This window comes from Bufo bufo, chromosome 6, assembly GCF_905171765.1.
Source record: "Bufo bufo chromosome 6, aBufBuf1.1, whole genome shotgun sequence".
NCBI classification, from domain to species: Eukaryota; Metazoa; Chordata; class Amphibia; order Anura; family Bufonidae; genus Bufo; species Bufo bufo.
In genome coordinates this window covers 136,007,391-136,030,950 of record NC_053394.1, presented here as the reverse complement: position 1 = coordinate 136,030,950, position 23,560 = coordinate 136,007,391, and the positions used below count along the sequence as shown (strand labels likewise).

The 23,560-nt window shown below is 46.8% G+C and overlaps 1 protein-coding gene across 3 annotated transcripts in view; it reads right to left on the bottom strand.

Annotated features, from left to right (window-relative positions):
* MAPRE1 (microtubule associated protein RP/EB family member 1) overlaps positions 1–23,560 on the bottom strand; it is a 45,113-nt gene that overhangs the window by 4,390 nt on the left and 17,163 nt on the right. For 2 of the 3 annotated variants that reach the window (XM_040436125.1, XM_040436126.1), the window contains exons 3-6: positions 17,124–17,269; positions 16,108–16,315; positions 14,383–14,504; positions 13,735–13,887 (exon numbers count right to left, since the gene is read on the bottom strand). In XM_040436125.1, coding sequence (XP_040292059.1) covers positions 13,735–13,887; positions 14,383–14,504; positions 16,108–16,315; positions 17,124–17,269 — 629 coding nt within the window. Of the gene's footprint in view, positions 1–1,142; positions 1,284–13,734; positions 13,888–14,382; positions 14,505–16,107; positions 16,316–17,123; positions 17,270–23,560 lie in introns of those variants that run through there. The other variant, XM_040436127.1, reaches the window with a different exon arrangement.

The window sequence follows — 23,560 nt, the reverse complement described above, 5'->3', positions numbered from 1 at the left end:
CCGCTCCTTAGACTAGCTATGTTCAGGTAAGTGCCCCCTTCACAGGGATTTAAAAAATAAAAATCAGTAAATAATCACCTAGTTCCTTTGATGAAGTGTGCTCCCCAGCAGCAGGATACAGTCACACATTCAGCTGCTGGTCTGTGTCTCCTACACAGCCCAGCAGTGGGATTTTGACTGCATCACGCAGCTAAACGGTGGAGCGGACAGCTCCCTGCTTGACCGTTACAGGCTGTCTATGCACAGACAGCTGAGAGTGGGCATAGTTCAGCCATTCCTGGGCAGTGGGAGAGCCACTAAAATCAGGAACTGTCCTGGCAGATCTGGGAGGGTTTGGAGGTATGCATACAAGTTGTCTGTGCTGCATATATAGAGCAAATCTATACAAGTCTGCCTGGTCACTTTTTTAAGTTGTGCCCCATCACCATCTAGTGGCTGCTATGTGAAACTACACCAAAATAGGGGCTTAATTTGTTCATAAGTAGTTCACATACCATGGAACTCCAATATAATGCAAAATATTTATTTTATTAAATTTTAAAAGGTGCTCCAAAAAAAAAAAATTATAATTTTCACGAGAAGTGGACAAATTGCATGAAGAAGTTGATGGATTAACAAAAATGTTCAATAAAAACAGAAAATGAATCAGCCTGTCACGAATGACAATCACGAGATGAGTGGAAGATTTGAGAGGCGATCTTATGCTGCAACTGAAGACAATAGCAAGCCAGTTTGACATGTTTTCAATTGCTGCTGATGAGTCTACAGATGTAAGTGACACTGCTCAATTGCTTGTGTTCATTCATGGTATAAACTCTACATTTGAAGTTCTTGAAGAACTAGCAGCGATGAAAAGCATGACTGGAACAAGCACTGGTGAAGATTTGGTCAGAGAAGTATCAGAAGTTATTGACGAGCTTGGCCTGGACTGGAGCAAGTTAATAGGAGTGACTACAGATGGTGCAAGAAGCATGGTTGGACGGCACAGTGGTTTGGTAGCTAGAATCCAATGGTTCTCCACCACTGGAGCTCCACTGCATAATTCACAAACAATCTTTGGAGGAAGCAGTGTAACTTGGAACATGTTATGAAGGTTGTCGTTAAATGTGTAAACTTCATACGATCACATGCACTGAATTGCAGGACTTTCAGAGAATTTCTCATTGAAGTTGAATCTGAACATGAAGATGTGTTGTCTATCACCGTGAAGTTCGCTGGCTGAGTCGAGGCAAAGTGCTGAAACGCTTTTTTTGACCTGAGACATGAGATTTGTATCTTCATGGCTGAAAAATCAAAACAAGTTCCCGAGATTAGCGATCAATCAATCTTGTGCGATTTGACAGCTTATTTAACCCCCTTCCCGACCTTTGACGTACTGTTACCTCCTGGGAACCACTGAGTTCCCGCAATTTGACGTAATGGTACATCATAGTGATCGCGCGGGCACCGGTGTGCACACGATCACTGCAAGGGCCCGGCAGTCAGTGGTAGCCGGGCCCCTGCTGTATCCGCCGGCATCACTGTAAAAGCCAATGCCAGAGGATTAACCCCTTATATGCCGCGGTGCGTGTGACAGAAGAGGTGAATGATCGCATCGAGTCCCTGCGCTGCTGTGGCGGGGACCCGATGCGACAAGGCAGCCTGATGCCGTGCACAGCATCGGGAACTGCCTTCTACGGGAGCTGAGGAGATCCTGCCTCAGGCTAGGTCTCCTAGGCAACCTGTTAGTGTATGACTCAGTGTCATACACTAACAGGCAATGCATTACAATACAGATGTATTATAATGCATTGCAGAGGGGATCAGACCCCCAAAAGTGAATGTCATAATTTTATTAAACTTTAACTATTTAAGTAAAAAAGAAAAAAGGCCCCTTTCCCCTTATAATAAAAAACTAAAATAAAAACAAAACCCACACATTCAGTATCGCCGCGTCCGTAATGATCGGCTCTATAAATATATTACATGATCCACCCTGTCGATAAACACCATAAAAAAAATAAAGTGTAAAAATGCCATTTTGTCACCTTACATCACAAAAAGTGCAACACCAAGCGAACAAAAAAGCGTATGCCCCCCAAAATGGTCACCTCATCCCGCAAAAAGTGAGCTGCTAAGACAATCGCCCAAAAAAAAAAAAAAAACTCAGAACATGGACAAACATTTTTTTTGTTTCAAAACTGCTATTATTGTGCTAAAGTGAAATACATAAAAAAATAAAAAAAAAGCAATGTCACATTACATCACAAAAATTGCAACAGCAAGTCATCAAAAAAGCGTATGCCCCCCAAAATAGTACCAGTCACCTCATTCCGCAAAAAAAAATAAAAAATAAATAGACCCTACCTGAGAGAAAAATCGGTCAAAAAATAACCTATGGCTCTCAGACTGAGACAAACATTATTTCGGTTTCAAAAATGCCATTGTGTAAAACTTAAGAAAAAAGTTGACACATTAGGTATTGCCATGTGCGTAACGATCTGCTCTATAAAAAAAAAAATAGTCACATGACCTAATCCCTCAGGTAAACGCTGTAAAATTAACTGCCAAAACATCCATTTTTGTTACCTTGCCCCAAAAAAAAAAGAAAAAAAGAAAAAAAAAAAAAAAAAAAAAAAAAAAAAAAAAAAAAAACATATGTACCCCAAAATAGTACCAATAAAACTGGCACCTTATCCCGTACTTTCCAAAATGGTCACTTTTTTGAGTTTCTACTGTAGGGGTGCATCAGGAGGGCTTCAAATGTGACATGGCATCTAAAAACCAGTTCAGCTAAATTTGCCTTCCAAAAACCATATGGCGTTCCTTTCCGTGTGCCCGTACAGCAGTTTACGATCACATGTGGGGTGTTTCTGTAAACCGCAGAATCAGGGTAATAAAAAGTTTTATTTGGCTGTTAACCCTTGCTTTGCTACTGAAAAAAAAAAAAAAAAAAAAAATGGATGAAAATGTAAAATCTGCCAAAAAGAGAAATTCTGAAATTTCATCTCCATTTCCATCAATTCTTGTGGAACACCTAAAGGGTTAACAAAGTTTGTAAAATCAGTTTTGTATACCTTGAGGGGTGTAGTTTCTAAAGTGGGGTCATTTTTGGGTGGTTTCTATTATGTAAGCCTCACAAAGTGACTTCAGACCCGAACTGGTCCTTAAAAAGTGGGTTTTGGAAATTTTCCGAAAAATTTCAAGATTTGCTTCCAAACTTCTAAGCCTTCTAACGTCCCCAAAAAATAAAATGTCATTTTCAAAATGATCCAAACATGAAGTAGACATATGGGGAATGTAAAGTAATTACTATTTTTGAAGGTATTACCATTATAAAAGTAGAGTAATTGAAATTTTCAAAATTTTTGGTAAATTTGGTATTTTTTTTATGAATAAAAAAGTTTTTTTTACTACTTATTTTTACCACTGTCATGAAGTACAATACGTGAGGAGAAAATCTCAGAATGGCCTGTATAAGTAAAAGCGTTTTAAAGTGATCACCACATAAAGTGACACATGTCAGATTTGCAAAAAATGGCCTGGGCAGGAAGGGGAAAACAGGCCCGGGGTTGAAGGGGTTAAATGAACTGAATCTAAAGCTGCAAGGCAAAAAACAAGTTAGTTAATCTGTCATGTGTATGCAGACAAATGCATTTCAAGCTAAATTGAAATAGTTCATACAACAAGCTGAAAGAGAACAGTTGTTGCACTTTCCAACATGTGCTGAACTACATCAGGAAGACATGAATGTTCGCTTCCCAAAAGGAAGAATGGTTCAACTTCTTAAGTTGCTAAGTGAAAATTTTGAAGAAAGGTTTGCAGATTTTCACCACATGAAGAATATTAGTTTGTTCGAAAATCCATTTCCAGTCGACCCTTCCACTGCACCAGGTGATTTACAGCTGGAACTGATTGACTTACAATCCCAGATGTCACTACTGGACAAATGTCAAGAAATAGCACTACCAGACTTTTATGCCGAGCTATGTCCAGAAACATTTCCAAATTTGCGAACACTAGGACAAAGAATGACGACAACTTCTGCGAGTACTTTTGTGTGAACAAACTTTTTCAGTGCTAAAGAGAGCAGAACCTGCCTCACGCTCTCGGCTTACTGCCGATCATACGCATTCTGTGCTGAGAATCAACGTGACAAACTTTGACCCAAACATTTCAAAACTGGTTTCTGGAAAAAATCTGTGGACGTCATGAAATTACATCAAATGGCGAGTGCAGAAATTATTTCTGGTTTCTTTCTAACACTGTGTTATCTAAATCACTAGAATAATTTCCATTTTAAATAATGATTGCTTTTCTTTCTGGCAAAGCTACCAGGTTCTGGCCCGCGAAATTAATTCCATGTCTAGTTCGGCCCCCAGATGAAAAATGGTTAGGCACCACTGGATTAAGCCATTGTGAAGGCTTGCCTTTAGGCCTCTTTCACACTTGCGTTGTCCGGATCAGTCGTGTACTCCATTTGCCGGAGGTGCCCGCCGGATCCGTAACAACGCAAGTGAACTGAAAGCATTTGAAGACTGATCCGTCTTCAAAATGCATTCAGTGTTACTATGGCACCCAGGACGCTATTAAAGTCCTGGTTGCCATAGTAGTAGTGGGGAGCGGGGGAGCAGTATACTTACCGTCCGTGCGGCTCCCAGGGCGCTCCAGAATGACGTCAGAGCGCCCCATGCGCATGGATGAGGTGATCCATGCGATCAGGTCATCCATGCACGTGGGGCGCCCTGATGTCACTCTGAAGCGCCCCGGGAGCCGCACGGACGGCAAGTATACGGCTCCCCACTACACTTTACCATGGCAAACAGGACAGCCATGGGAACCATTCAGAAAAAGCTAAACGTCGGATCCGGTAATGCGCCGAAACGACGTTTAGCTTAATGCCGGATCCGGATTAATGCCTTTCAATGGGCATTAATTCCGGATCCGGCCTGGCAAGTGCTCAGGATTTTTGACCGGAGCAAAAAGCACAGCATGCTGCGGTATTTTCTCCGGCCAAAAAACGTTCCGTTCCGGAACTGAAGACATCCTGATGCATCCTGAACGGATTTCTCTCCATTCAGAATGCATGGCGATAATCCTGATCAGGATTCTTCCGGCATAGAGCCCCGACGATGGAACAAAACAACGCAAGTGTGAAAGCCCTTAGATGGACATGCTGCAGTTTTCATATGGATATCATGTTAGGGTACGTATGATATTTGGATAACTTTTTGCTCCATTTTTGGTAGGCCCTCACCAACGCAAAGCAGATTTGGTATTTTTTTTTTTATTAAGTTCAAATTGTTAGACACCAGTATGAATGTGTACTCTTAATTTTTGTATTCCAATAATAAAGGACTTTGTAGTGGGAAAAGTTGATTTTTGAGGCTTAAGTGAATCCTTTAGTTTCTCTTAATTTTTTTTTTACGGTACTTTGATGTAAGAAACTATATGCATGTGTCTATACGTCCTTAGGGTCCATTCAAACGTCCACAAAATGGGTCCGCATCCGTTACGCAATTTTGAGGAACAGGTGCGGACCCATTCATTTTCAATGGGGCCGGAATGTGCTCTCCGCATCCGCATTTGTGGATCCGCACTTCCGTTCCGCAAAAATAAATAAAATAGAACATCTCCTATTCTTGTCCGCAATTGCAGACAAGAAAAGGCATTTTCTATGAGTGCCAGCGATGTGCTGTCTGCAAAATGTGGAACGCACATTGCCGGTGTTTTGCGTATCCGCAATTTTTAGATCCGCAAAACACATATGGACGTGTGAATGGACCCTAAGAAACTCTGTTTAGACATGTACTCACACTTTGTGGATAGCAATTACAAAGTGGAATTTACCCTTCCTTGGGCAGGGATGTCCATGATGAGGGCTCATGCACAACTGTATGTATGTATTTTGCAGTCCGCAAAAAAAAAAAAAAAAAAAATCCGGTGCGACATCTTTTTTGTGGATCCATTGTAACAACGCCTGTCCTTGTCTGCAAAACAGACTTACGTAGTCATTACCTTTTTTTGCAGCCCCACTGAAATGGTTTCGTATACGGGCCCCAAAAAAAACACGGAACGACATTGACAATGATGATTACTTACCAGTAATTTGATTTTCCAGAGCCCATGACAGCACAAGAGAGAGGATCTACCCCGACAGACAGGAAACCTGCAGAATAAAAAAGGGGCAGACACTCTCCTCCCAATTCAGTGTGATATCCAAGCATCGGAGGAAGTCCGCCAACATAGTGTAAGATGATCATAAATTTTATTTTTATTTTTTGATGCAACACCCGCGTGAATATAAGAGAATCAAGATAACCCAGGGATAACAGTAAGTGCAGGGGGATCCCTGGGTGCCGCTCTACACGTCTGTATAGTCAGTTTAGAGGTTTTAGTCTGGTGAAAGGTCCTCTTTAAGACCCACCGGAGGAGACAACCCAGAAGCAAGATAAGAAAGATATAGCAGAGACAGTCTATCTAGCAATATAACTTTTTGTGGCCGCCTTTCCCTTATTCACTCCTTGGAAGGAGTATAAAGTGTGAAGATCTGTGCCAGTCTCTAGTGCAAGATAGGTAATTAAATCAAGGTCCTTCTAATGTCTAGGCACTGAAGAGATTTATCTTTTTCTGACCCAGGGTTACTGAACAATGTAGGGAGAACAATCTCCTGAGACCTATAAAATTTAGAAACCACTTTTGGAAGAAAACCCGGGTCTGGCTGAATCAAGACTTTATCCTCTTCTGCGAGCAGATGTTAAGGCGAGACATTTAATGGAGAGGTCTCTAAAGGCTCAAATAGAGGTTGAGTTAAAGGCTTTAACACTACGTTTAAATCCCAAGGAGGAGGTTCTAGTGGAAGTTATTGGGGTGGATCTGGCTACTGCTGAAAGGAACCTGGACACCCATGGGATCCATGCTATGTCCTGATTAAACAAAGCTGACAGTAGAAACATGTACCTTAAAAGTACTACTTGCTAGCCCAAATCCAGTCCCTTCTGAAGGAACTCTAAAATTAGATAGATAAATGGGGGCAGAAGAGAGGATGTCATTAATCTGGATCGGAGCAAAGTCTAGGAATTTTTGCAAAACGCTAGCATAAATAGCCAGTCACTTTATTCCTACTCTTAAGAAGGGTAGAGATTAGGGTGTCAGAATCCCTTCTTACCTAACCAGTACCTTTCAAGTTCCAGGCTGTTAAATGGAGATTTTTTTTTAATGCCAGGGTGAAAAAATGGGCCTTGGCTCAATAGATTCCAGTTATCTGGAAGAACCCAGGGATCCAAGACTGACATTATTCGGAGCCATGTGAACCAAGATCTTTTTGGCCAAAAAGGGGCAATGAGCACAACCCTCGCCCCATCTTCCCCGATTTTCCATAAATCCAATTTTTTAAAGGAAAGCATCTATCCCACAAGGGGATCCCGCTGGGTCTAGGGAGAAGAATCCCTGGACCTTCCTGTTCTGGTAAGTAGCAAAGAGGTCGATGTCTGGTTGTCCGCAGAGGGCAGTTATTTTCTTGAAAATAGATTGGTCTAGAGTCCATTCACCCCGAGAGAATAAATGGCGACAGTCTGCCTGTCCATTTTCTGCGCCTCTGATACGTACTGCAGAGATGGAGGCACTCTTTCTGCTAATAGGAGGATTTTCTGGGCTTCCTGCATCAGCATTCTGCACCTTGTGCCCCCCTGCTTGTTCAGATACGAGACTACTGTCTTGTTGTCTGTCATGACCCAGAGATCTTTTCCTCTTATTTTTGGGAGGACAGAGCTCATTGCAAGGCATACCACAGCTAGTTCTTTTAGGTTGGAGGATTCCCTTTCCTGGATATCCCTCCAACAACCCTGAAGAGAGATCTCTTGGATGCGAGCACCCCACCCCCAGGGGCTTGCGTCTGTAGTTAGACATACCAGGTCTTCCAGCTTCCATGGAACCCGAATCAGATTTTTCTCCTCCATCCACCACCTTAAGCTCTGAAGAGTAACGTCTGATAATCTTATTTTTGCCTCTAGGGAGTCGTTCTTCTCCCAGAATGACAGGATTTCCCACTGGAGAACCATCGAGTGGAGTTGTGCCTATCTTACTGCTGGAATGCATAATGTGAGGGACCCCAAAATAGACATTTCCTTCCTCATTGTGATCACAGGATTCCTGATCAGATCTTGGATTTTTTATTTTTTTCCTGGACAAGGATAACTTTTTCCTATGGTAAAAAACATTTCTATCTGGAGGAATCTAATATCAGTCCCAGAAAAGACTGTCTTCTAGTGGGATCTGGTCTTTACTTTTCCAGATTCAAAATCCAGCCCAACTTGCTCAGAATTTCTGATACTGTCAATACTGCAGTTCTGCAAGCTTCTTCTGTCCCCCCCCCCATTATCAGAAAATTGACCAGATATGGTATGAAGAGAAAATATTTTTCCCTCATATGAGCTGCCATTTCTGCAATTATTTTCATAATTACTCCTGGAGCCATGGACAGGCCAAACGGGAGAGCCTGGAACTGAAAATGTTGAAGGTGACCCCCTATTCTCACTGCGACTTAGGAATTTGATGCTCTGAAAAGATTGAGACATGATGATATGCATCTTTGCGATAGAGTACTGCCATGAAACAGTGTGGAAAAAGAAGGTTTATAGCAGATTTCAAAGGTTTCCATTTTGAACTTTATCTGTAAAAACCGGTTCAATTTTTTTAGGTTTATTGTCCTGAAGGACCCATCCGTTTTTTTCACTAAAAACAGGGGAGAGTAAAACCTTCTTCCGCTTTTGTTACTGGCACCAAGACCGATTTTTCAACTAATTTTAGCACCTCACTTTCCATGGCTGAATTTCCTAGAGCCGAGGCCTAAGTTTTTGTAATTAAGAATCTTGCTGGCGGGGACAGACGAAATTCTAGTTTTAATCCGTTGTGAATGGTGTCTAGTATCCAAGAACTTGACGAAATCTGGGACCAGTCAGGGGGGGAAAAAAAAAAAAAATATATAAAAAAATTTATCTGCCCCCTACCTGACTTCTGGCATCATTGCTGGTCTTGTTTCTTTGTCTACAAGGGATTGGTTGAAAAAGTAATTTCTACCTCTACCTTGGTTCTGAAATCTGTCCTCCCTGGATTTTTTTTTCTCCTTGATTACTTCTTAAAAACGACAAAAAGGTACTGCCCTTCACAAGGAACCCCACAGTTTATTTTTAGAAATATCTCCCACCCAATTGTTTAGCCAGAGTGCTCTACGGGCTGAGTTAGACAAAGCGGCAGATCTGGCCGCCAGTCTAACAGTCAGCTGAGGCATCCGCCAAGAAGTCAGCTGTTTTTTTTTATAGTTGGCAATGCTGATAAAAATCTCTTCCCTGGGGCATCTATTTAATTGATTTTCTAATCCAGAGAGCCATACTATCAGAGATCGGGCCATACAAGTAGAGGTAATGCTTGGTCTGAACGCGAAGTAGATGCTTCCCATGCCCCTTTTAAAAAGGTTATCAGCCTTTTTTATCCAGTGGGTCCTTTAATATCCCCACATCAAAGGGAAGAGCAGTCTTCCGAGATACTTTAGAAATGGCCACGTCTATTCTCTGTGCTTTATCCCATGTGGCACAATCTTCCTCTTTGAAGGGATATTTATGTTTAAGATTTTTAGCTATGTAAACTTTTCTGTTAGGTTTTTTTTCCCCATTCTCCTTTGATTAAAGCTGAAACATTTTTATGAACCGGAATGGTGCTAAGGTGTCTAGATTTCAGCCCCGCCAAACATAATATCCTGGATGGACCTGGGTTCTTTTGTCTCTTTAATGCCTATAGTTAAACGTATGGCTTTTAGGAGTTTGTGTCTTCTATAGGGAAACAGGGTCTACCACTAATTTCACCTTCAGAAGACTATAGGGATGAATCATCAGACTGGATATGTAATGAGGAATGTAGGTCGCCTTCATCAGAATCAGACGAATTATGTTCCTGTATAGGATCATGTCGTCTAATTCTAGATTCTTTTGTGAGAAGGTAGAATTAACTTCCGATTTGACTAGTGCCTGAAGACATTTGTAAAAAAGACGGCGATTCCTCATCTACTGTTTTATCAATACATGGCTGACACATCCTCTTCTCCCATTCAGATGACAACCCAGTTTTACAAAGAACACATTCTTTATTCTTTTTTGTCACCACTTTCCTAGGTTTTGTCTGTAATACATTAGTATAAGTACATCAGCAGAGAGAAGCACAACATTATGCCCAGAGCACTCACCCCCAAGGCTGGAGGGACTGCAGACTCTGCCACATGCTTGTCCTCCTCCATGCTGCTTCTGTTACTGCACCAGCGCTGCTAGGACACCGGCTAGCCATTCACAATGCCCCCTTCTCATAGGCGCCTCTATGATGTCACGCTCTATGCTGCACGCCGGTCACATGACACATGCCTCTCTCCCCGTCCTAACAGCTCCCCCCCCCCCCCCCCCCCCCGGGGTCTAAAAGTCTGTGCCTCTAGTGCATCACCGATGCCGCCAGGCACTGTATGCTCCAGCACACAAAGTACTCCCTCTGGAGTTTAGCTGTGCCTCTGCTTGTCCCTTTCAGCGCACCAGAGGTGCCGCAATACAATCCCGGGAACGGCAGGTACGACGGGGAGAAATCCAGCCCACCATAGGGGTCAGCGTAGGAGCACCAGAGGGAGGGAACCTGAAAAAGAAAAAGCAGGCTTCCCCAGAGGCAGGAAACCACACTGAATTGGAAGGAGAGTGTCCGCTCTTTTATTCTGCAGGTTTCCTGTCTGTGGGGGCGGATCCTCTCTCTTATGGTGCAGTCATTGGTGAAAGGGAAAAAATATATACGTTTGTGTGCATGAGCCCTAACCTTGTAGTGCAGAGTCAGATATCCTAGATCAGGCATGCTCAACCTGCAGCCCTCCAGCTGTTGCAAAACTACAACTCCAGCAGATAAAGACCTGCATATGAGATCTGTGTTGTAGGGATCAGAAGTTAGGCTTCATCCACATGACAATGAGAAACCATGAATAGCAGCCGTCAAAACAGGACAGGCCCTATTTTTGGCCTTTCCCAGCCCCCGCCCCCCCCCCCCCCCCCCCCCCTTCAAGGCCAGACTGACCCCATTAAAATGAACAGGTCCAATTTTAACAGCCATGTAGACAGGAGTACACCCATCTTAACGGCTGTTAAAAACCGGTTAAAGGGACTTTCAAGGGTTAATATATATTATATATTTATTACACACATGCCTCATCGACTTGAACGCATTGACACGCGCTCTGCACTGGAGGGAACTGATGGAACCTGATGCTCTCAATGTCATAACATCACATGTGAAGTCATGACATTGCGAGTGTCAGGTCCTTCCAGTTCCCTCCATTGCGAGTGTCAGCATATTCAAGAGGATTAGGGAGATATTTTTTTGCACCCGGAAAATTGGTGGCGCTAAGTGGGGTGAGCTAAATTTTCCTTGGGGCCTTTTTATACTAGGGGGAACACTATTGAGATGCATTTTAAAGCAACCCGTCACCTGGATTGTGTGTATAGAGCTGAGGACATGGGCTGCTAGCACATCCGCAATATCCATTCCCCATAGCTCTGTGCTTTTATTGTGTAAAAAAAAAAACACGATTTTATATATACAGTACAGACCAAAAGTTTGGACACACCTTCTCATTCAAAGAGTTTTCTTTATTTTCATGACTATGAAGGCAGCAAAGCTATGAATTAACACATGTGGAATTATATACATAACAAACAAGTGTGAAACAACTGAAAATATGTCATTCTAGGTTCTTCAAAGTAGCTACCTTTTGCTTTGATTACTGCTTAGCACACTCTTGGCATTCTCTTGATGAGCTTCAAGAGGTAGTCACCTGAAATGGTCTTCCAACAGTCTTGGAGTTCCCAGAGATGCTTAGCACTTGTTGGCCCTTTTGCCTTCACTCTGCGGTCCAGCTCACCCCAAACCATCTCGATTGGGTTCAGGTCCGGTGACTGTGGAGGCCAGGTCATCTGGCGCAGCACCCCATCACTCTCCTTCATCGTCAAATAGCCCTTACTTTCAAAGTTTTCCCAGTTTTTCGGATGACTGACTGACCTTCATTTCTTAAAGTAATATTGGCCACTCGTTTTTCTTTACTTAGCTGCTTTTTTCTTGCCATAATACAAATTCTAACAGTCTATTCAGTAGGACTATCAGCTGTGTATCCACCTGACTTCTCAACGCAACTGATGGTCCCAACCCCATTTATAAGGCAAGAAATCCCACTTATTAAACCTGACAGGGCACACCTGTGAAGTGAAAACCATTTCAGGGGACTACCTCTTGAAGCTCATCAAGAGAATGCCAAGAGTGTGCAAAGCAGTAATCAAAGCAAAAGGTGGCTACTTTGAAGAACCTAGAATATGACATATTTTCAGTTGTTTCACACTTGTTTATGTATATAATTCCACATGTGTTAATTCATAGTTTTGATGCCTTCATAGTCATGAAAATAAAGAAAACTCTTTGAATGAGAAGGGGTGTCCAAACTTTTGGTCTTTACTGTATGTAAATTAACCTGAGATGAGTCCTGTCAGACAAGTCCAGCGTTCTCCGACTGAGCCCAGCCACGCCCACTGAAGGAGCCCAGCACCGCACCGCATCCTCCAGATCTCCTTCTTGCTTCCCGACGTCACCAAGCTTTTTATGACACAATAAAAGCAGAGGGCTATGGGGACTGGATATTGCGGATGTGCTAGCAGCCGATGTCCTCAGCTCTATACCCAAAATCCAGATGACAGGTTCCCTTTAAATACAAGGTAAGTATTTGGGGGGCGGGTGGAATATTTTATAAAGGGGCATTGGAATTATACACACTGAGGGCACTACAAGGGTGTCAGATACCGAGGGCACTGCTGGGTTGGGATGATAAAAATAAATCAATCAGTTGATGCAAAAACAGCCATTAACTGTCTGCATCTACTGTTCAAATCCTAAGAATGCAGATACAGTTGAAGATGGCGCTGTTGCCGTGGAGCCTGGCTGCCAGGGGGGCCTGGTGCAAGTACACGGTTTGCCCTATGATTAAAGCGGCCCTGTGCACTAAAGAATGCAAAAATATTACTGCTTACCTTAATGGATTTATGGCACAAGATAAATGGGTCATATCAATGAAAGTGATGGCACATGCTTCAGAAATGTCACCAATATCATCTGTAAGGCTACTTTCACACGTTTGGTGCGGATCCGTCATGGATCTGCACAGTCTGATCCATTCAGATAATACAAACGTCTGCATCTATTCAGAACGGATCAGTTTGTATTATCTTTAACATAGCCAAGACGGATCAGTCTTGAACACCACTGAAAGTCAAGGGAGGACGGATCAGTTTTATATTTGTGCCAGATTCTGTCATAGAAAATAGTTTGGCTCAGTTTCATCAGACGGACACCAAAACACTGCAGGCAGAGTTTGCGTCCGCCTTCAAAGCGGAATGGAGACGGAACGGAGGAAAACTGATGCATTCTGAGCGGATCCTTTTCCATTCAGAATGCATTAGGGCAAAACTGATCCGTTTTGGACCGCTTGTGAGAGCCCTGAACGGATCTCAAACGGAAAGCCAAAATGCCAGTGTGAAAGTAGCCTAAGGCATAAGTCTTACACTGAGTGGACTTAGGCGACATTTCTTAGCAATGTGCCACTAAAATCTGATGAGCCAGCCCCATCAAATACTGATAAAATGAAATAGTTTGTCTACTTTATAAGTCTAATGGCACAACATCAGAAACACTCACATCTGTGGCATAAAGAATCTCTATGATCTTCTGCAGAACAGGGTCACTCTCTCCTTCGTTCTCTTGGCAGATCAGTTCAATATTCCTTAGCTTGCCGAAATAAAAGTCTCTTTCTTTCTCTAAGTCTTCAACTGTGATTTTAAGGACGTTTACCTGGAAAATAAAAATCTTACAATATATATCTGTCAAAGATGTAAACCACTTGCCTTTAGGTTTTTCCTTAACCGCTGAAGTTTCTTCATTGGTGCGTGGGATTTTCTAGAACATTGCATGAACGAGCATGTAGATTTTCTGGAGGATGGGCAAATTGTTTATACCAGAATATTACACTGGTTGGGGGCTGTACATGCGCTTTGGCCTAATAACAATGGCCTAAACAAATGTAAGCACCCCATGCCCAGACCCCAACTGCTCCAATTGAAAACCTCCATTGCTGCCAGTGCAGAACTAAGAAAATCCGCTCCAGGTCAATGGCTTCTCAGAATACATTAGCTCTCATGACAAAATGGAGCTGCCCAAGTGATTAAGCCACTTCCAGGGGGCGCAAAGTCTCACCAAGAAACCATTTTACCACTGTATTCGGCAATAAAGGAGTAAATAATAATATGACCAAGACAGAATGCTGCATCATAGACTGAAATTGGTTACCTGTTGAATTAGTTCTGCAGATTCCTCTTCACCATTGCCCATGGCAGCAGGCTTTCTGGCAACTCCCTGGGCAGGTTTGTTTGCTACTGCGGTCCTCTGGGCTTGTACGGCTCTCTGTGGAGCTGAGAGACAAATGTTAGAGTCAACATAAACTTCACACTCAAGTGCTGATCTGTACAAAACCACCATAACCCACAGCCTATTGTGAGACACCACTCAAAATATATGTGCACCCCGCTCCCTGACACAGGCATGTACCAATTCTGGCCATTTTCCTTCTATCTTCTGTCTTTGGCAGGGTTAGATCAGCAGAATCATCTGAAAGAGGTACAGTATTCACCAAAAATCAGACAGCTCATAAAAGGCCAAAAGAAAAAACTAAATGCACAAAAACCCACTTATTGTTGAGGCAAACATAGGACTGCAGTGCTGAGCTTGGAGATTTATAGTTTCCTACAATCAGACTCCGTATTTTCATGGAAAATACTTTTTAATTGTTACCAAGACACCAAAAGTCTGCCTTTTCCACCCACTAACAGGGCGCCTTTAAGAGCCGTTTCCCACGACAGTATGTCTGCTGTCTGTTACATCCGTTTTTGGTTTTTTTGAGGATCCTTTGTAACAATGCTTGTCCGCAAAACAGACAAGGGGACCTATCCCATCTTTTTTTTTTGTGGGGCTACAGAACAGACATACAGCACACCGTGTGCCGTCTGCATCTTTTCCAGACCTCCACATTTCTGGAGCGCTGCCCCGCACAAAAAATTGAACATGTCCTATTCTTGTCCACAATTCTATGGGGGGTGCCGGCCGAGTGTACTGCGGATCCGCCATACACCACAGACGTGTGAATCGACCCTTATACTGCTGTGGCAGGCAGATCACTTGGGACTAGCTAGCTCTATGCAGGGGTGGGAGAAGCAGGACTCGCTTGCTCCCTCTATGCGACAGGGAAGCAGGACTGTATGTTGGGGGGTGGGAGAAGTGACCGATCGATATGAAAGTGTGCTGGAGCATTAATGAATAATTAACAGTTTTCTGGGGCTAGTTGGGAATCTGGAAACTGGTAAAACATCCTTTAGACCAGTTAGTATCAGTTACAATCGCCCTAATAGGGCTAGTTCTATTGTAAGAATTCCCTAAGATGTCTCATTAACAGCTAAGGTTTACTTACACTTTAAACAGTCCTCATGAAAATCTGAATATTCTTTTAGACTAGTTTCACACTGCTGTACATAAGGTTGCATTATAAGATCTGTACAGCTAGACCCTCTTCAGAATATTCTAGAACAGTAAGGTGATCAAAGCTTGGTTCAGCAGATCAGCAGCGAGTCCAGGTGTTTCAGATGTTACAGACTCCAAAATGCTGCATATATTACAGCTGTGTGAAGCCGCCTTAAGGGCATCTGTCAGCAGATTTGTACCTGATCTATTTCCCAGGGCAAGGAGAGGACGTTCTTACTGCCAGGCCCTGTCAAAGATGCACAGTGCGACAGTTGCAGAGAGCAGAGCCTCTGGGTGTAATGGCAACGCCCCTGTTGCTCCTAGAGGCTCATTTGCATGTATTAAGACTTTTCTCAGCAATGTGGGCACATATGAACCTGGGACCAACACAGATGCCTTCAGCTGCCAAGCACACATGTAACAGGTCAGCCAGTGTCATAGGTACAAATCTGCTGACAGATGTACTTTAAACATTAGGAAGTAGAGGTTTATTGGCAGTACCAGAATTTGTAGTTCCCATCGGCTTCTTGGGTTTGTTCATGACTGGAGTGGGGAGGACTGGGGCAGGGGCGGACTCGTGTCCTTGTCTAGCAGCAATTGGATCATAGTCTTTGCCGTCATAGTTTGCATCAAAAAACTTTTTAAACCACTGTACAAATTCAAAGTTGTCCTGGAACTTTCCCTTCACCAATTTGTCCACTGGAATTATCTGCAGACAAAAGAAAATAAACCAGTTTTTTTAACCATTTCCATGACAATACAACATTTATCTATACATTTCCATCAGTCTCCTGGTATAAGTGCATAAATAAGAATGGCATTAATACTGAGATCTAATAACGCTTCACTGAGAGGTCTCTGCATAGGATCTGCGCTCAAATGCCGAAAACTTCCTCCCCTCTTCCTAGCTGCTAGATCCCTCAAGGACCTGAAGCTTTTCTATCATAAGAGGACTGCTGGGACTGTGCAGAGATAACAGCTTCTTGCAAGCATCTTTAGTGAAGGTTTTAATCCGCCGCTGCCCAGAATGGGAGCTAAAACAGTTTGGCCAGCTAACCGACCGCACAGAGAAAGCATCTGGCCAGCTTTGATGCTTGCTTTTGGTTAATTTAATAAGCAATTCTTCCAATGTATCATATATAGAGTGGAAGCTATTGGCTCATCCCAAGTGGCCGTTCTTTGGGCACCATGTCAGGATTGCATATCTTTTGCAAAATGAACACAAGGAAGTGGAAAGCAGATGTATGATCTGTGTACTTTCTGCATCTGTATTTCCATTCCATAAAAAAAATAAAAAATAAAAAAAATAAAAAACACACACACACACACACACACACACACACACACCAAAAAACAATTGAAGTCAATAGCTCTGCAAAAAAAAATAATAATAATGGGATGAAATGCAGACGGTCTCATACATCAGGCCTTCTAAATAGATGTCTGCCCCATGCAGCAGTGACATGAAGGCTGCTATACTAATACACAGACAACTCATGAGGTCGCACCGCACTCACTTTGTCCACACCCATTTTCTTGAAGCCGGCTTGTAGCACTTTGAAGTTCTGGATGTACTCGTGTTCAAGTTTGGCTTGAAATTTCACTTTCTTTAATGTGACTGATCCAGGAAACAACATATCCATAAACTGACAATACATGCTACCTGTGAAAAGAAAGTATGAAAATTATTAGCTGCACACCCAGATCAACACACATTTACAGTATCTAAAGCAATGAACCAGGAGCGGTCATGATTTTTAGCCAGATTTTAGCTTGTGATAAAAATTACACGCAATGGGCACTTCCTGTTGGCCGGGGTCTACTTTAGGGTCCATTCACACGTCCATAAGTGTTTTGCGGATCTGCAAATTGCGGATCCGCAAGACACGGACACCTGCAATGTGCGATCCGCACATCACAGACACTATAATAGAAAATGTCTTTTCTGGTCCGCAATTGCGGACAAGAATAGGACATGTTCTATTTTTTTCAGGAACAAAATTGCGGATCCCGAAAAAGGAGACTTTTGTATTACTTACCAGTAAAGTCTCTTTCTCGCTCTTCCTTGGGGGACACAGGAAACCATGGGTATAGCTCTGCTCCCTAGGAGGCGTGACACTAAGTGAAAGCTGTAAGCCCCTCCTCCATCAGCTATACCCTTCAGCCTGGAGAAGAGACTGCCAGTTGCGTGTCCAAGTAGTGAAAGATAACCACCAACCGGAAAAAGAACCGTCAAGCCCCAACGGGGGCAACCAAGCCGGAACCACAACTGTAAACCCAAATGAAGGGCGGGTGCTGTGTCCCCCAAGGAAGAGCGAGAAAGAGACTTTACTGGTAAGTAATACAAAAGTCTCCTTTTCTCGCCCATATTCCTTGGGGGACACAGGAAACCATGGGACGTTCCAGAGCAGTCCCAGAAGGGAGGGACCAGAACAAACTAGACCAACACCGGAGGCATCAATCAACTGCCGCCTGCAACACCAGACGGCCTAAAGCAGCGTCAGCCGACGCATGAGTATGCACCCTGTAGAACTTGGTGAAGGTGTGCAAGGAGGACCAAGTGGCCGCCTTGCAAATCTGCTCCGTAGAAGCCCGATTTCTCTGAGCCCAGGAAGCCCCGACCGCTCTAGTGGAATGAGCGGTAACACCGAGGGGCGGAACCTTGCCCTTGGCGAGATAAGCCTCAGTAACAGCCATCTTGACAAAACGGGCGATAGCAACTTTGGATGCCGCCAACCCTCTGCGTGACCCCTCCGGAACCACAAAGAGCGAGTCAGTACGCCTGAAAGAGCCGGTTACCTCCAGGTAAGCCTTGAGCGCCCTGACAACGTCCAGGCGATGAAGTTCCCTCTCCCTAGGGTGGGAAGGGGAAGGACACAAAGAGGGGAGAACGATGTCCTCGTTCAGATGAAAGGCGGAGACCACCTTAGGAAGGAAGGAAGGGACCGGACGAAGAACTACCTTGTCCTGGTGGAACACTAGGAAAGGTTCCAGACAGGAGAGTGCAGCCAATTCGGACACCCTCCGAAGAGAGGTGACTGCTACAAGGAAAATAACCTTGCAGGACAGAAGTCGCAAGGAAACCGTCCGCAGAGGCTCGAAAGGAGAAGCCTGGAGCGCTGAGAGAACCAGGTTCAGGTCCCAGGGCGGTACCGGAGGCCGGTACGGGGGAACCGCGTGAGCCACGCCCTGAAGGAAGGTCTTGACAGGACCAAGGGGGGCCAGTGGGCGCTGAAACAAAATGGACAGCGCAGACACCTGACCCTTCAAAGAACTAAGACCCAGACCTTGGGCAAGTCCGCTCTGCAGGAAGGACAAAACGGTGGGGAGAGAAAAGCGGAGCGGAGGAATCCCTAGATCGGCACAGAACCCCAAATAGGTCCTCCAGGTCCTATAATAGATCCTAGAAGAGGACGGCTTACGGGCGCGGATCATGGTGCGGACGACGTCCGCAGAAAAACCCCTACGTGTCAGGACGGTGGTCTCAACAACCACGCCGTCAAACGTAGGGACCTTAAACGCGGGTGGAAGATCGGTCCCTGAGAGAGAAGATCTTCCCTGGCGGGCAGCGGCCAGGGCGCGTCTGCCAGGAGCAGCATGAGGTCGGCATACCAAGACCGGCGGGGCCAGTCCGGAGCGACCAGAATCACCGAGACGCCTTCCGCCGCGATCTTCCGAAGGACCTTGGGCAGGAGTGGGATGGGAGGGAATATGTATGGACGCGCGAAGCCTCGCCAAGGAAGAACGAGGGCGTCGGCTCCGCAAGCTCCCGGATCCCTGGCCCTGGACAGATAGGCGGGGACCTTGTGATTGAACTTGGAGGCCATGAGGTCCACGTCCGGTATGCCCCAACGAAGGCAAATGGCCTCGAATACCTCCGGGTGAAGAGACCACTCGCCGGGGTCGACAGTGGTGCGACTGAGGAAGTCCGCCGCCCAATTGTCCACCCCTGGAATAAAAATTGCCGATAGGGCCGGGACGTGGGCTTCCGCCCAACGGAGAATGCTGGAGACCTCCCTCATTGCAGCAGCGCTGCGAGTGCCCCCCTGGTGGTTTATGTACGCCACAGCCGTGGCGTTGTCCGATTGTACACGAACTGGATGACCCTTCAACAGATGAGTCCAGTGTCGTAGAGACAAAAGGGCCGCTCTCAGCTCCAGGACATTGATCGAGAGTTTGGACTCCAATGGAGACCAAATGCCCTGGACGGATCGGGGAGGAAACACGCCTCCCCAGCCCAAGAGACTGGCATCGGTTGTAACCACCAACCAGCTGAGTGGCAGAAAAGACCTGCCCAGAAGAGGGGACTGTAACCACCAGCGGAGAGATGACCTCACCGGAGGCGATAGATGGAAGGGATGATCCAGAGACTGCGGCGATTTGTCCCAGGAGGAGAGGATCGCCCGTTGGAGAGGGCGGGAGTGAAACTGCGCAAACGGGATCGCCTCGAAGCAGGCAACCATCTGCCCCAAGACCCGCATGCAGAAGCGGAAGGACGGTCGACGGTGGAGAAGGAGACCCCGAACCGCCCCACGGAGGATCAGACGTTTTTCCGAGGGAAGACGTACTTCCGCCGCTCCCGTGTCTAAAAGCATTCCCAGGAAGACCAGTTGTCTGGAGGGGGGAAGGGAGGACTTGGGGAAGTTGATGACCCAACCGAACCTCGTCAGAGTCTCTAGAGTGAGATCCACGCTGGCAACCGCTTGAGAAAGGGACGGAGCCTTGATGAGGATATCGTCCAAGTACGGTAGCAGAAAAACACCCCTGGAACGGAGTAAGGCCAAAACCGGGGCCAGGACCTTGGTGAACACCCGGGGGGCTGTTGCCAGCCCAAAGGGAAGGGCGACAAACTGGAAGTGGAGGTCCCCCACGGCGAACCGGAGGAAGCGATGGTGACACCGGGCTACCGGAACATGGAGGTAGGCATCCTGTATATCGATGGAAGACATGAAATCTCCCTGCTCCAGGGAAGCCACCGCGGAACGGAGGGACTCCATCCGAAACCGTCGAAGGAGGAGAAAACGGTTGAGCTTTTTGAGGTCCAAAATGGGCCGCATGGAACCTCCCTTCTTGGGAACTACAAAGAGGTTCGAGTAGAACCCTTGGAACCTTTCCTCTAGAGGAACGGGGGTAATCACCCCCCTGTCCAGTAAGGCTTGAACGGCCGCGGAGAACGCAACCGCGCGTTTCGGGTCCCGTGGCAGGCGGGAGCGAAAGAACCGATCTGGAGGGAAGGATGCAAATTCGATTTTGTATCCGGAGCACACAATTTCGAGGGCCCAGGCGTCGGAGACGTGAGCCAACCAGACGTCCCTGAAAAGGAGGAGCCGGCCCCCCACCCGGGTGGGTGGGGGCGCGCCTTCAGGCAGAGGATTGCTTTGCTGCGGGTGTGCGGGCAGCCTGCGGCTTGCGCCAGGAGGGCTGCGCCCGAAAAAACGGCTTCCTATGCTTATCCTGGGGAGGAGCCGAAGCGGCAGCTGTGGTGGGAGCCCCAGAGGCCCTGCGGGAGGACCGAAAACGAGACGCACCAGGGCGTCCGCGGGGGGCGCCCCTGGCTTGGGGTTGAGGAAGATGGGTGCTTTTACCACCCGTGGCCTCCGAAATAAGTTCGTCTAGGCGGACCCCGAAAAGGCGGGAACCCGCAAACGGTAGCCCCGCCAAGGAACGTTTGGAGGCAGCGTCCGCTTTCCAAACCTTCAGCCAGAGCTCCCTCCTGACGGAAACTGCCAGGGCGGAGGAGCGTGCAATAAGGGCTCCCGCATCAAGGGAGGCCTCACAAACAAAATTCCCGGCCCGAACAATAAGCTGGGCCAAGGAACGCAGGTCCTGGATAGGGACGTCCGAGTCCAACTCCTGTTCCAGCTGCGCACCCCAAGCAGAGATTGCTTTCCCTGCCCAAGCAGAGGCAAAAACCGGTCTGAGAGCCGAACCGGAGGCAGCAAAAATGCCCTTAGAAAGGGTCTCCATGCGACGGTCCTCCGCTGACTGAAGAGAGGACCCGTCGGGAACAGGGATGGCCGTGTTCTTCGACAGCCGGGCCACAGGGGGGTCCACCTTGGGTGGGGAAGACCATGTGGCCACGACATCTGCTGGAAAAGGATAGCAAATGTCCAGCTTCTTGGGGTTGACAAAACGGGCGTCCGGTCGAGCCCAAGCCTTAGACACCACAGAGGAGAAATCAGAGTGGATTGGGAAGACTTTTGAGACCTGCCTGGGTCTGATAAATGAGACGCTAGCTGCGTCCGAGCTAGGGGGATCATCCTGCACCTTAAAGGTGTCACGAATATCAGAGATGAGTTGACCCATCGCTGAGGCTAGCTTGGACGGCAGGGCCGAGTCCATTTCCAAATCTGAAACCGCCAATTCACCTTCAGAGAGCGAATCCTTTGGGGAGGAGAGGCTCGTCTGGGTGCGCACGCGTGGCGGGGAGAGGGAGGCATCCGAGGAGGAGGCTCGCTCTACTCTAATACGCTTCTGAGAGTGCCTAGCTCGGGAGGGGTCACTAAAGGAGAGTGAACCCGCTGCAGCGGCAGAAGCGGTGGACCCGGAGGGCGCGACAGTAAGAGTGGCGTCCTGCGGGGTAGGCGGCCTGTCTATTAGGCGGCCCACGACATGAGTGAGGCTTTCCACGGCCTGGGACAGGGATCTAGCCCAGTCAGGCGGGTCAGAGGCAGCAGGGAGCGACACAGCGGGCGACTGAGGCTGCGGTGGAGCCCGACATGCAGTACAGTGCGGATCAGACTGCCCCCGGGGAAAGGGTTCCCTACAAGCAGTACAGGCATGGTACCAAGGCTTGGCGGCTGCAGAAGGGTCTGACATGGTGGAACAAAGATGTTGCACTTAAAGTGGGAGACCCCAAGGAAAGAAACGGGGATAACACCCAAGCGACAGTACTGTGGCACGGAGGGGGTTAAAAGTCCTACCAGACCCGGATGATGCAAGCGGCAGCGGTAAGGGGGAACAGACTGAGGAGGCTGTGGAGGAGAGGCAGCAGCACCGGCTTCGGATCGCACTGCAGAGAGGATTCCACGCAGCACTGTGCGATGAACCCGGAAGTAGCGGAGCGCATGTAGGAAGCTCCGCCCCCTCCCTGCCGCTCTGAAGCAGAGCCGCGCGCGCGCGGCAAAATGAACTTAACCCCCAAGGATAATGAAGTGCCGGCCTGAAATGGCGCCGTTCACGCCAAGAAAACGGCCCCCTCCGCGCCTGGATGTGGCAGAAGGCAGCGTCCCTGCCAAGGACTTGCCCAGATAAACTCCCCTGCCCGGTAACGGTCCGATATCGGGGGGGGGGGGGGGGGGGGGGGAGGGGTGGGCGCACGATGTAGCAGTGGCCATGTAGTAACAGTGGCCATGGGAGCCCAGGAGGCCTGTAGCAGCGGTGGGAGGGAGGAAGGGGAGGCTGGAGCAGCCTGTCTCACCATACGCTGTCTTCACCCTCAATCCATCCAGCGGGGTCGCCCCTTCAGCTCCTGGCACCGCAGTGGCAGCAAGCCGGGGGAGGGACTTGGCGTGCGGGCGACCCTGAGCTGGCGGGACGCAGGGGAGCGAGGCTGCCCTGGTCCACCTTGTCTTCTGTGGGGGAGGCGGCAGTGCGGAATTACCGGCACTGGCGCAACTCAACCCCGGGAGAAACAGAGGGGTCTAATGCGCCTCTGTTGTCCCTGTAAGTAGAAAAAAACCGAATTAAAAACAACAAATAACGTAAAAATAAAAAATCATAGGAAAACAACCCTGCATAAGCAGGGGGTGTCTTGCCTCCTTGGACACTAAGCAAAAACTGGCAGTCTCTTCTCCAGGCTGAAGGGTATAGCTGATGGAGGAGGGGCTTACAGCTTTCACTTAGTGTCACGCCTCCTAGGGAGCAGAGCTATACCCATGGTTTCCTGTGTCCCCCAAGGAATATGGGCGAGAAAAACAGATGCGGATCTCGAAAATGCGGATTTGCATCCGTT